At 30.8% G+C, this 15185-nt stretch overlaps 1 protein-coding gene and 1 pseudogene across 1 annotated transcript; one reads left to right on the top strand and one right to left on the bottom strand.

Moving 5' to 3' along the window:
• Positions 1-6680: 6680 nt before the first annotated feature.
• LOC128289435 (zinc finger protein STOP1 homolog) lies at positions 6681-7796 on the bottom strand (annotated as a pseudogene).
• A 2641-nt stretch (positions 7797-10437) lies between these two features.
• LOC128285530 (uncharacterized) lies at positions 10438-10950 on the top strand. Its single transcript, XM_053022998.1, has 2 exons — positions 10438-10512; positions 10597-10950. Exons 1-2 carry the CDS (start codon positions 10452-10454, stop codon positions 10836-10838), a joined length of 303 nt encoding a protein of 100 aa, XP_052878958.1. The 5' UTR covers positions 10438-10451; the 3' UTR covers positions 10839-10950.
• Positions 10951-15185: the final 4235 nt, after the last annotated feature.

The following is a 15185-nucleotide window of genomic DNA, read 5'->3' as shown; positions in this document are numbered from 1 at the left end:
GCGTGTTTCTAAGATTGATTTGAGATGGGGGTACCATCAGTTGAAAGTTAAGGAGGGGATATCCTGAAGACAGCTTTTAGGACTAGATATGGCTATTATGAGTTCTTGGTGATGTCGTTTAGGGTCAAAAATGCTTCTATAGCCTTCATGGATTTAGTGAACAATATTTTTTAGCCCTACTTAGATTAATTTGTGGTGGTTTTCATTGATGATATATTGGTGTATTCGCGATCTGAGGATGAGCATGATCACCATCTTCGAGTTGTACATCAGACCCTTCGAGAGAGATGACTTTTTTTTTTTAATTTAGTAAGTGTGAATTTTGGTATTCTAAAGTGGCCTTTTTGGGTCACATTGTCGCGGTGGATGGTATTCGAGTGGATCCACATAAGATTCAGGCAGTGGTTGATTGGAAGTCACCGCATAATATTTTTGAAGTTCATAGTTTTCTAGGCCTCACCGGGTAATGTAGATAGTTTGTTAAAGGTTTTTCAATGATCGTTACTCCTTTGACCAATTTGCTGCATAAGGGAGTTCCATTTGAGTGGAATGAGAAGCGCCAACAGATTTTTGATCAACTTAAGGCAATTTTGATAGAGGCACTAGTTTTGACTCATATGAAGTCAGGTAAGGACTATGTAGTGTTCAGTGATACATCCTTGAATGGACTTAGTTGCATTCTCATACAGGAAGGTAAGATAGTTGCTTATGCATCTAGGTAGCTTAAGCTGCATAAGCGTAACTACCCTACCCATGATTTAGAGTTAACAGCAGTACTTTTTGGATTGAAGATTTGGAGGTATTATCTCTTTGGGGAGAAGTGTTACATCTATATTGATCACAAGAGTCTTAAGTATTTGGTCACCTAGAAGGAGCAAAATTTGAGGCAACGTAGATGGATTGAGCTGCTTAAGGACTATGACTGGGTCATTGACTACCATCCAAGTAAAGCTAATATGGTAGCGGATGCATTGAGTTGTAAATCAGTGCCAACGTTGCGAGCAATGTTTACGAATTTGAGATTGAATAGTACGGTGGTTTATTAGCTGAGCTTCAGGTTGAACCGATATTGGTGTTAGAGGTAAAAGAGGAACATAAATTTGATGATAGTTTGGTTGCCAAAGAAGATAAGGTGAGACGAGGAGAAGTATCAGGCTTCGAATTACAAGATGGCGATGTATTATATTTCAGAGAGCGACTTTGTGTTCCAGCAGGTGAACTGAGGGATAAGATCCTTAGTGAGGTACATAGTAGTCCATTTACTATGCACCCAGGTAGTAACAAGATGTATCAAGAGCTTCGTCCATTTTATTAGTGGCCAAGGATGAAGAGAGATGTGTCAGAGTTTGTAACTCGATGCTTAGCTTGTCAACAGGTGAAAGCAGAGCATCAAGTTCCTTTAAATTTTCTTTAGCCTATCCAAATTCCATAATGGAAATGGGATAGAGTCACTATGGATTTTGTGACTAGGTTACCTATGTCTCGGTGCAGACATGATGCAATTTGGGTAATCGTGGATAGATTAACGAAGACTGCACATTTTCTGCCAATGCACATAGACTTCACTCTCGAGAAGTTGGCCAAATTTTATATTAGTGAGATAGTGAGTTTCACTGGGTGCCGACTTTGATTATTTTATATAGAGATCCGCGTTTCATATCGAGATTTTAAAGAGCCCTTCATGAGGCATTGGGTACTTGTTTGCACTTCAGTACAGCTTTTCATTCGCAGACTGATGGTTAGTTAGAGTGAGTCATTCAAATTCTCAAGGATATACTTCGTTGTTCTATCATTGAGTTTGAAGGAGGTTGGGAGGAACACCTTCCCTTGGTCGAGCTTGTATACAGCAACAGTTATCAGTTTAGCATTCAGATGGCTCCTTTTGAGGCATTATATGGTCGTAAGTGCAAGACTCCATTGTGTTGGACAGAACTTAATGAGAGGAAGATAGTTGGCCTAGAGTTGATCAGGGAGACTGAGGATAAGGTTCAAATGATCCAAGATAATCTTAGAGTAGATTTCAATCGTCAGAAGTCATATTCAGATTTGAAGTGTAAGGAGATAAAGTTTGCAGTGGGCGACAAGGTCTTCCTTAAGGTTTCACCTTGGAAAAAAGTTTTACGCTTTGGACACAAAGGGAAATTGAGTCCCAGGTTCATTGGACCTTATGAAGTTTTAGAGAGAGATGGCCCAGTGGCATATCGGTTATCCTTACCTCCAGAATTGGAGCGTATTCATAATGTGTTTCACGTGTCTATACTTAAGAGGTACCGTTCTGATCCTTCCCATATCTTAGCGCTTAAGCAGATTAAGGTGAGCCCAGACTTGTCATATGAAGAAGAGCTGATTCAGATTTTGGCCTAAGATATTAAAGAACTTAGAAACAAGGAGATCTTTAATGAATGTCCTGTAGTGGAATCACGGAGCTGAGGAGGCGACATGAGAGCTAGAGGAGTCCATGAAATTACAGTATCCGCACCTTTTTTATTCAGGTAAATTTCAAGGACGAAATTTTTTTTAAAGAGAGGAGAGTTGTAATAACCCCAAATTCTCGAGTCAACATTCAAGCGTTGACCTCGGTTGGCAATTGATAAATTTATTTTGGGATTGAGTTTTGTTTGAATTAATTTGGGTAAATTTCGGACATTTTTATAAGAAATTAAGGATATTAGGAAGCTTGTGTGAAGTAGGGGGAAGATGGATGGCTAATATGGTGATTTTACCATTTTTGAATAAAATTCTTCTCCCAATTAATGGAAAAAGATGGTTTGGCAGATTGAGGTATGAGATAAAGTGGATTTGTCCTCATTTTTCCCTATATTATAATCACCCTATTTTTTTCTTTCTATATTTCTTCATTTTTTTTCTTCTTTTCTCCATCTATTTTTCTTAGCAAGCCTTGTACAAGAAGAGAGATTTGAGTGAGTTCTCACCATTTTTCATCCTCTAAATCTCAAAGAAGGTAAAGGTCTTGATCTAGCTTTTTATTTAAAGTTCCATGAAAAAAAAAATCTATGTTCTTTAAGGATAAAGGTGAAGGTTATTTGGTGTTTGGTAGGGTTTGTGTTTGAGGAAGTCTCTACCCATCTTCTCATATTTTATTTATTTATTTAAAGCATGTGTTTTTGCATCCTATCTACTCTTTTTTTTGTTGTTGGAAATCTTGTGTGTTACATGGTTATAAGTTAAAGAAGGTGGTGAATCTTCTAAAGCTAAGGGTAAAGACTAAATGGCAGAGAGGTAGGCAAAAAACTTTGTTAGTGTTCTCCCATCAAGGTGGTACCCTCTAACTCTTCTATGCTTCTTGATAAGTCATAAATACGATGCTTGTATGATAATGCATGCATGTTATATGTCTTTGGATGGAAATCATGTTTGGATGATTTAAAATGAAGCTAAAAACTTAATTGTGAAATCTGTCAGAAACAAATTATTACTTGAATAGTAAGTTTATTAATTTTCCATAAATTTTTTAAAAATAATTAAGAAGTGATCTATACATCGTTGTAACCATGAGCCAGTCTAGTTTCGTTTAGAATAAACGGAGATCGATTTCGATTTGAATTTTAAAAGATATGAATTTTTGAGTGTTGAAAGGTCATAAAAATTTCGCAGCAGAATTCTTATAAACCAGATTTAGTAGTGACTTTCGAAAATCAGAAAAAATTTCACAAGATAAAATAGGAAGTGAGCCTTATATCTCTATAACCGTACATAAGTCTAGTTTCGTTTAAAATAGGAGATGGGCTTTAGAGTTATATATTAAGAGTTATTAATTTTTGAATGAGAAAAGATTAGAATGTTAAGGTAGCAGACTGTCACATCTCATTAGTTAATATTTTAGCTAGAATGATAAGCAAGTTGAAACGAGTATGAGACTCAAATGTAATGTCATGGTTGTATTTTTGTGATTATATGTTTGATGTTTTGTTTACGCTCAGCCTTCGGGCTCTAACCTAACTAGCGGCCATGAGTGGCGCTCGGGATAACTTTACGAACACCTGGGATTATTTGACTAGTGGCCATGAGTGGCGTGGGACTATCCGGATACCTGATTATTTGAGCAGTATGTGCAATCTAGCAAGTTTAACAAGTTTGATATGCAAGTGATTTGGTTATGTAGATTTAAAGACTCATGATTTAATTATTTGATACTTATGTCATGTTTCTATGTATACATTTGATTTGCATGCTTATATTTATGAATTGCTTGAAGTATGGTAGATTTTTTGTGTACCACTGAGCTTGTAAAGCTCAGCTTTCGAATTTTCTTCATGTTCAGATTTGTAGACTTTTGTTCGTGTTCGATGAACATCATCAATGAGAGACTTTTAGCATCACATATTCAGAGTACAGTTCATTATCTATTAGTGGGCATTGTATTCCTAAGGCCTTACTTGTATGTTTTTTTTTTTTTTGTAGGTTTGTAACTCATTTATCATTTTTGTTATTTTGACTATTTTGATATACGATGATATTGGAGCTCTACATATTTTGTATAACTACTTTTATTACTATTTTCAGTATAACTATTTATGGTATTTTCTTTTATATAAAATGTATTTCAATGTTTTAAATTATTTAAAAATTTTGTTAGGTTACTTCGGTGACCTAATGTAGTGCCTTAGTATTCGAATAGTCCGTATTCAGAATTAAAGTGATATAGTACTCCCTGTTAAAAGAAACAATCTGTTTTGCCCATATATATGATGTCTTAACAATCTCATTTATGATTTTTTTCAAATTTTTTATATTAATAAACTAAATAAACATGAACAATTTACCTAACCGATAATTAATTTAACAGGACTCTCCAAATTAGACTTTAACGTTACGCTGCAAAGGAGCGCCCACTGATGATGCATGAACATACGGCTAATTGGAGATACAATAATTATAACATTAAGATGATGACGTATAATAAATTACTGTTTTAACATGAAAATTCACGTGGTCTTTTTATTTTTATTTTTATTTTTAATGAATGAAAGAAAATTCACGTGTTTGGAGACTGATTAAAGGAAAGGTTTATTCAACATTCAAAATGCCTATTTTGATGTCAACCCCGCACGTGTACTTAGTTTAAGTGTTTACCACTTTTGATTTTATACTTAATTCAATCACAATCAATTAAGGAAAATATTTTTTACATGCTATCTGTATAGATAATATTTGTAATATATTTAAGCATAACATAAAATTATAATATGTAAGAGCTTTCATGGATTATTAAATTGATTCTCTACAAAAATTTATTATATCATGAACTTCATTTGATAGTTTAATAGTTATAGGTATTCACCACTTTAAGTACGACTTGAATTTAAATTGTGTTATTCGCATTTATTGTTTAAATTTTATTTTGTTATTGCAATTTTTTTTTTTTACATTTTCCTGATTGCCTTAGCCCATCAGTTGTTAACTAAACAATACACTATCCATCATAAATCTAATATATATATAGATATATAACATCGTATATACCTAGATACTCAAAAGGAAAATAAAATAAAAGATTAATTCAATATGTCTTTAGAAATCTCTTCCTCCCAACAATCATCACAATCATTAACAGCATGATCGTGTATTTGATCATCATCTTGATTGACTTGGACGAGTGTCTCGTTTTCTTCGCCAAAGATGACTTCCTTCGGAGCAACCTCCGATCTTCCGAACGACGGGTCGGGGAGCTGGTGCCGATGATTCGGGTGCCTTGTTCCACAACCCTCGCCGGTTCCTCTTCATTCTCCTCGGCAAGTAAATGCGGAGGAGGGCATTGCGAATCATCATCGTCTTCCCACTTTTCGATATCCAAACCCCATTCATTATAATCAACACCTGCCATTGCTAAAGCTTCAATTGACACCGTCATGATTAATTCATCAACTTCTGCTATGTCTATGAGTTTTTTTTCCCTCTAATTTCACAACCGAAACTCCTATTTATATCCCAACAAAATTGAGTTCGTCAAATAATTTTCTTGCTTGAATTTGAGTTCACGGATGCAGCATACAAATCAATGGGAGGAAGTTTTCTCTTCTGATGAACTCTGAAGGTTGAAAAATGAATAACTGAGAACATATAAGAAATGGCATTACATTCCCGTGAATCATTTGATTGACCACACTATGTGTTTCAATTTACAACTATCATTGATGACGGATATTGCTTTCATGGTGATGTTGCAGATATGATTTAAGCTATGATGCAACCTTAAATCTTTACTTTCCTGACTTGTATGACCCTGAAATCCAAGTCAAGCAAACCAATTATTTTGGGCTCAACACTTTTTGTCCGGTGTACAGTAGCATCTATTTATTCAAATATTAGAGTCAAACTTTATCTATAATAAATAATAATTTTATTTTCTCTTGAAATTTTAGATATTATGAAGATGTAGTCCATATACATCTATAATAACATCTAAATTACCTATAACAACATTTAATATCTTTAATTTTGAATGCTTAAAAATTTTAATTAAAAAACTATAATATATTATTATTAATTAATTAATGAGATTTAAATAGTATGTTGAATAAAATTTACTAATATCTTAATTAAAATTTATTATTTTTATTTGGGATAAGCTTAAAATTATACATGAATTTTAATTTAATGCGTAATTATATACATAAACAACTCGAACTATGGTTTAAATTTATACTCGAAACTTTAATTTTAATTTAATCATACGCATTTAAAGAAATAAATACATCAATTTATTTTTATAATGAATAAATATATGAACATAAAATAATATTATATCAATAATTATATTAATAATTTATAAAAAAATTAAATAAATGAATACAAAGGATTTTTAAAGTTATGATGGTTCCAACAGATCTTGCATGAAAACCGTCATCTTCTTCCTCCTCCTCTGCCACTGCAGGCATACGCCCTTCGAACAAAGATAGGTGTCTAAAGAGCTTGTCTTTCCTGCAAAAACTATTCCACAACTACACTTCCATTTCTTACTCTCTTCCCCGCCGCTGCTGCCGGCACAGTGCTTCAAATGGCTCTTCAAATCAGCCAAGACCGAAATTTTCTTCTTATGGCACTTATTGCAGCCGTACCTTTTCGGACAATGGTTTCTCTTCAAATGGTTCCTCACACAAATAACCGATTTCAACGGCCTAAACTTGTCTTATTTCTCGTTCCTACTACAGCCACCGTACGGGCATGAAAACCGGGTTTTTCGACCCGATTTCTTGACTTCCGATCCGTTTTCTGGTTTCTTTGCTAATGCCTCTGGAGTTTTGTATTGATTCCCGTGAGCCTTCATATGCATCCGTAAATTTGCGTCACGTTTGAAACCTTTCCCGCAAATTTCGCAGAAATGTAAATGTTCCGACAGCAACTCCACCGCGTTTAACTCGATTATCTCCGACTATCCTTCATCGTCATCCTCGAGATCGGGTTTCGTTTTTGGAGTCGGGTCCGGTATCGGGTTCGGGTATTGGGATTTTGGGGGCGGAAGAGAGGATGGCGGCGCCGTTGACGATAACTTGATGGACGGCGGAGGCGAGTTCGGAGGACACAAGATCCATATGATCTTTGGAGATCAAAGTGTTGGCGTCAAGCGATTGAGATAAGAACTGATGCAAGGTATCCATTCTTTATTTCACCGTTGAGAGGTTTGAAAGTGGAAAACTTGGACCGGTATAACCAATCAGATATTGTCGCCGATTGCATATTTCAGCGGTATACGAAACGGTTCTCCGAAACTCGACATTTCTTTTACGGAAAATTGAAGCTTGAAAATATATTTTAAGAAAAGGATTAAAGAGAAATTAATTGAATTGCTTTTGTCCTTTTTCAAATATATCTGACTCTCAAAAAAGATAAAAAGAAGTGCAAATTGAAAACACTTTAATACGTGTGCTATGTTGACACGTGCGGACTTCATATTAATCTTGATCGTGGCTATAGGCTGACACTAAGGGTGGGTTTAGGGCGACGGTGCAGTGCGTTTAGTTTACTTTTTGTCTCACGCTACAATATCGTTACAGTATTCAATTTCATTTACCGTTATTTTTATACTAATCGCAGATAAACGTACCGCCCATCCAAACTCACCCTAAATGACATCAGGATAGTTAGGTGACATACTATTTTAGTGACATCATAATACGGAACAGATGATGTCATGATATCAATCTTAAATTTTTAAAATTTTAAAATTTGATCTTATTTGTGTTCGAGATGATAAAGGGAATTTTATAAATTTAAATAAAACTCAAAAATAATATATTAATGTAATTTAATTATGATTAATTTTAAAAATGGGAAAATAGTTATTTTATTATGAATATGATTATAATTATTTCGAAAATAAATATAATAACCTATATCTTGAACTCAACGGTTGAGTTGGGCAAAAAATGTTACATACATCAACAACCCAAAACCTGATGAACAGCCATGCATTTGAATATCTTCTTTCTCCCTTTTTTGTCAAAAAGTCAAATTTTCTCCCCCTACCACCAAGACGAGTCTAACACTTATGGCACGTTTGGTTAACTGGAATAGAATAGGACTGTGATGAAATAGAGCTGTAATGGAATAGATTTCAATTGTTTATTTGAATGTAATGGAATAGAACTGTAATAGTATTATTGTGCTTAGTTGAATGGAATAGATATGTAATAGCATAAAGAAAAAAACTAAAATGACCATAATACCCTTAGTAAATTTTTTTATATATGGGTATTAAATTTAATAGGATTATTATTAAATATAATTTAATAAAAATAAAATAAATAATTTAATCATATTTTAATATAATTATTATTAAATATAATTTAATAACATTCTTAATATAATTATTTTTATATTAAATTATACTAAAATGTTTTTTATTTTTATATTTAATTATATTAAAACATTTAAAAATTTTATTTACTATATTTTAAAATAGTACACTATTATTTGAATGCATTGCTTCTCAATTTATCTCAATTTTATGATTTCAACTAAAGTTTCATTTGTTATTTACATAATATTTATATAAAACTTTTTACCGTGTTATAATCTAAAATTAATTAATTGTATTAAACACAAAATTTTATTACAAATAAAAGAAAAAGTCACAAAGTATCCAAAAGAAAAATAGCATCTTTTTTTTTTCTTTTTTCAACTAAAAGAAACAAAAAATATTTATTTTCTAAATTATAAAATTGGAAAAGGCGATGTTAATGAAAAAGTTTTGCATTAATGATTGCTTTAAAGGAAATGATTAAACAAATTATACCAAATGATATAATCTCAAAAGGCGCAAGATTTGGCAATTTAAGTTTCCCTGAAATTGTCAATTTATATGTTTAGTTACTTTGTTCACCAAATCCCAATACTCCATAATAATACTTTCTCAACAGCTTTGCCAACCGATTCGATATCAAAGAGATAAATACAATTTATTCTAATTGTTAAAAATAATACAAAAGTCATTCAACTCTACGCATCATCAATAATGAAAAGATTATTATACCATAACAGTACCTTTGAAAAACTCAACACCAAAGTTTTGCACAGCAACACTTTGCGAAACACCTGATCCTTCACATGTTGGGACAACAGGTGGAACAAGAAAGCAACAAGAATAAGGTCGTTGACCCGACTAGCCTTAAAGGGCCTGCTTGAAATCTTGAATGTTTTGGAATCCTCCATCAACACATCACTCTTCAATTTATATGTGATCTTAATCTCATCATATCTATATATTATATGTGTATTTCTTCCGATTCTTTTTAACATATTGTGCTTTGTTTTAATTTAATTTTACATTATAATTGTCCTAACATATATTTTTACTTATAATTATATTGTATTTGTATTAATAAACTTAAAAAATTAAAAATTATATTCACATGTAAAAAAATATTATAAGATGTCACGAATCACTCTAAACATCATTAAAAATAATCTTTTATAATTATAATGGTTACTTTTTACAATAAAGTGTGCGCTTTTGAAAAAATTCACGACTACGCCCATAATAATTTCTGCATACCCATAATTGCTATAAATTAATACAATGTGACCGAAAACGTTATCCAATAGAAGGGTGCTGGAACTAGAGGAAGGACTAACTCCTTGTAATAATTTACCTAGAAAGCTTGCTCAGAGAATGAATATGGAAGAAGCCAAGAAGGGATGTGACAGCTAGATGATATAGAAGGAGAGATTACAGATGAAGATGATGAGGCAATAAAATCGAGTCAATGCTTAAATATTTTCTAATTTAAGTTCAAACATTTCTCATAAATGTCATAACTTCTAGTGCTCAAAATAAATTCGACATTAACTGTCTTTCGTGACTGCTTTATGTTCCAAACTTCATGAAACGTACTTAACCTTTGTCATAAAAATATTTACACAGTTTCTTTCCTTAAACCCTATAAAAGGGACAGAAATTAGACTCTTGATAAAACTCAATTCAAATTACAATGAAGTCCATGGCAGTAATATTGATAATCCTCTCCATTGTTCTCGTCTCTTTCCATGGAGGTTTTCTTTTTATTTCTCAAACATGATCATTGTTTTATTATATCTCAAAGCATTTGGTTGAATTAACCCTAACTGTTTTTATAGGTGAAAGTTTAACAAAGGTATGCCAGGAAGACAATCCTTCACCACCATTGTCACGTTCTCTTTGCAATCAACCAGAATGTGAGCATCATTGTGCCTTAAGACATCCAAAAACAAAGGCTTGGGGCAAGTGCAAATTCAACGATGATCGCTTTGTTTGCGAATGTTGTTATCTTTGTGATCATCACAGTCTTGAGGCTCCATCTTATAATGCTCGCAAACTCTCCTATGCTCCTTCATATTAGGTTCTTTTGGATTTCTATTATCTCATGCTTTCTGGGTTTTGGGGTTAATTTTATCAGATGTCTTCAAATTATTTCCCAATATTAATATTCTATAAATAAAGTTTATTTGTAAATTTAAACATTAAATACCAGTTCGAATATAACACTAAAAATCACTTGAATCATATTATTAACACGTGCACTAATTAGATTATATATAAACTGTTAACAAAATATGTAAAACGTAAATTAAAGATTTACAAAGCCAAATATTATACCATAATAAGCTAACTTCAGGTACTTCAAAAAGAAAAAGGGAAATAAAACCTCACTGATGATATTGGGCCCAGTATATAACCCACTTTTCTTTTAACAACAAGATCCATTGGATAGTTAAAGAATATTATATTGAAAAGGGAAAAAGTCTTAATAATAATCTGATTAACACTTTTCAAACTCAAATCATATTTGAAATGATTAATTGTTGAACAATAAGAGATTATGACAACATATGTATCCATTCATAAACGTAGCTAACCATGCAGATGGCAAGCACTAGTTGTTATATTTTTAAAGTGCTCAATAGCGATTATTAAATTATTCCTATTCGCCTCTTCATCCAAATATATTAAATTATGCGACGTTATGGTGGGAACAAAAATAATTATATAGAAAACATATCAAATCGTAAATGGAATTGTAAAAATTGTGTATCAATTTTTTATCAATTTTGAGTTCGGTTTTTAAATATTTCGTAATTTTAAATAATGGTTTCTCTTTGTTTTATTTATATAAAATATGAAAAAAAAACTAAAATATTATTATAATAATATTGATTGTTTTTCTAAAAGTGGTTTTATATAATTTCTTAATTAAATTAGTTTTATGTTAACTTGTGACACCAACTTTAGCATATATGTATATGTAAGAAGAGATTCACTTATACTATGTAAAACTTAAATCGTTTTAAGCACTTCTATATTTTTCTATGATAAAGATATTGGATAAATTTAAAATTTATATTTATGACAAATACAACTATGTTAATAAATTCAATACTTAAATTATTAAAATATTAATCATGAAAGCTTAACTTTTAACCAATTAAATGTGTCGTTATAACCATACAATCTTAAATTGATTTTGAAAATGTAATGCCGAAATTGATTGAAAATTATTTAATCAATGAAAATGATATCAACACGAGTGGAATGAAGTTCACCTAGCTGAAAATGTTGGTTGAGGAGCTGCCTGCCACCAAATAATGTGACCATGCATACTTTATATCATTGAAAAAATATTAATGTCAAATAAATCTAGCAATTTTTGCTCTGCGTATATTTGCTTTGCTCAAAGACCTTAGTCTTGTCCCCACATACAACTAGTGACTTATGTTATTGGCATTCATGTACTGCGGATTTAGTATGGCAACTGATCGAGATGTCCTCAAGTTAAACTATTGTTGTAATTAAAGGTGGTTATAGGTTGGATAATTCGTCCAGCCTAATCATTGTTGTAAATGAGTCTTAGATTATTCTTAGTGTTTTGAAGTTATTTTTAGTACTTTTATATGTTTTTTAATTTATTTAATAAGCCTTTTCAAGGTGTTTTATACGCTATTGGACCGAGTTTGAGGGGAGAAAAGCAAAGCCGAAAGATGTGGAGCGGAGAAAAGAGTAGAAAAATGGAGAGAAGCAAACTGCTTGTAAAGGTCGCGGCTTGGCCAATCTGTGCTGTGGCCTTGGCCTGAGATTTGCACTTCAAATTTTGACTTATATGACAACTTATGATAAGTTTCATAACACTAATACATTATTTATGAAAAAAAAAGACATTTACATGATAAAATTACTAGTAATAAATTTCGAAAGTAATTAGAATGGTTCAAGGTTTGTAGATGTTTGAGAGAATTTTGAAAAATTTTAATTTTTAATTTTGTAAAATATATATATATATATATATATATATATATATATATAATGAAGAGGAAGGGATCGTGTATCTTAAAATAGCATGACCTCAATAATGTATAATAATAAAAAGTCCAATCTTGATATCTATGGGAATCTTAAATAATATTCACATGAACCTTAATATCTATGGGTGAACAATAAATGATTGAACAAACTTTGCAACAACTATTCTAAACTAGGTGTGTCCATTGGATTAATTTTAATAGTCCTAATCTTACTTTCCATTCCAATTTTTTTATAAAAAAAAAGTTAAATCTGAAAGTACAGATTAATTTTTTTTCACACAAAAACCTCAATTATACGGCAAAAAGAAAAAGAAAAAAAAAGTTCGGATGTTGCTTATTTTATTTTAATAGCTATAGTTAACAAAATTCAAGTATATAAATAACAACATATTACTTAAAATTACTGCAACGCAATTGATTAATTATAATCTTACTTAATTTTACATGAAACGCATGAATTTAAGTGATATTAAAATCCTTAATTTGAACCTGGTGAGTTGATCTGTTGGTCAAAATATTTACCACTCTAAGTATGACCTAAGTTTAAATTGTACTAATCGCGTTGTTGTTAGAGGTTTTATTCTCGTATTATAATTTATCAAAAAAAACATTACCTAATTTTGTATTGTAGTTGAATAGTTGTAAAATTATAATAAAAAGAATTACAGCTGTAATGCTCTAGGGTATATATATTCTAAATGTAAGAACAGAAAAAACATTAATTAGTAGAATTGGACTAGGGTTAAAAGCAAGCAATTATTGAACATCCCTTTCTGATTAATTTATTGATCTACAACCATCAATTTTCAGTATCAGGTAATAAGAAGAGGTGTTGATGGTTGTATTACAAACTTAAAAATAAGTTAGCTAAAGCTTTGAATTTTATATCTCAACTTTATTCATATTTTAATTAAGTTCAATTTTTGTCTAATCCTATACTTTTATTCTAATATTTTTGTTTAAACATTTTTAAATTTAAATTAATTTTTCAGTTTTAAGCAAGTAATCCAATCATGCACGAAGTCTACTTACAAATAAAATTCTACATATACAATGTACATTACAAACACGATCGAATTAATAATCAAAACATATTCAAATCTAATTTACATAAAATAAAACCCCAACCTAATATATAATTTTATTATATGTGTTTCATGAAATTTAGTTAAAAACCTAGTCTATAAATCAAGCTTAGAACAAAAATAAGACTTGTTTATAAGCAAGTTGCATTAAATATTTGATTCAATGGATCCATTAGTCTTAAAGTAGAGCTTGCCATGCATCTTCTTAGAAGAAAAATATAGCTTATCTTGTTGTCAAAATCATGAAATCTGTGTTGGATTTTGGTCAAATCTCACACATCAATTTCCTAGTCAAGGGGTAGTTGCTGTCGATTAATCAAGTCTACTGTCTCCTTTATTACAATCTTTAATTCGAGTATTTGTGGGCGAGAGTGAGAAATAGAGGTGTTCATAGGTCAGGTTTAATAAAAATTTTAGGCTTGTTTGTTTGGTTTTGGGCTCATTTAAAATTTTATTCAACCTCAGTCTAAATAAAATGTTAAAATTCAGGTTTGACTGGGCCCAACCGTATTAATTCTTTTTATATTGTTTTTAAAAATATATAATACATTAAAAATATTAAAAATATTAAAATAAATATTTCTAAACAAATTAAAATATATGTATACTTAAATAACACTAAAATAGGTACAATTTACAAGTAAATGCATCTAAAATAGTAACAAAATTAACAATAAAACAAGAGTTATATAATAACAACATAATAGTGAAATAATAGTAAAATAGTAAAAAAAAAACAACAAGAAAAAAGATAGTAAAAAAAAAATAACAGTTTTTCTTTTTGCATATTCAAGTCAAGCTAGGCCAGACTTGGGGCAAAAAAAGCTTTACCCGAAGCCCAATTTATTTTTTAAATAAATCTTATTTTTTGTTCAAATCTATTTTTCAGACCTATATTTTTACCTAAACCCTCCTATAAAATTAAGAAAATATATATATATATATATATAGTGACACACATGTGTGTTATATTTCTCCAAAATGAACGTCACGTTTTCTGACCTTCTATTTCTAGTATTAATATTAAAGAAATCAAGATTAAGATATAATGATAGGTGGAAGTTTGGATGAAGTAAATACACTTGTCAAGTGACAAAAAATAAAAAAAGTAAGATGAGAAAATATGAAAATTGAATTGAATTATTAACAACATTCTTCAATTAGATGAAATATTATATTTGTTAAATGTTTAGGGAGGACGGCTATGGAAAATTAAGAACTATATTCCTAGCTATATCACCTAATTTTGAATGTAATTTTACCTAACCTCTATATTTTTAATTATAAAACTTAGCAGGTATTTTT

Source organism: Gossypium arboreum, chromosome 2, assembly GCF_025698485.1.
Source record: "Gossypium arboreum isolate Shixiya-1 chromosome 2, ASM2569848v2, whole genome shotgun sequence".
Classification (NCBI taxonomy): Eukaryota; Viridiplantae; Streptophyta; class Magnoliopsida; order Malvales; family Malvaceae; genus Gossypium; species Gossypium arboreum.
The sequence above is the reverse complement of the archived record's forward strand: the minus strand, read 5'-3'. Positions and strand labels throughout refer to the sequence as shown.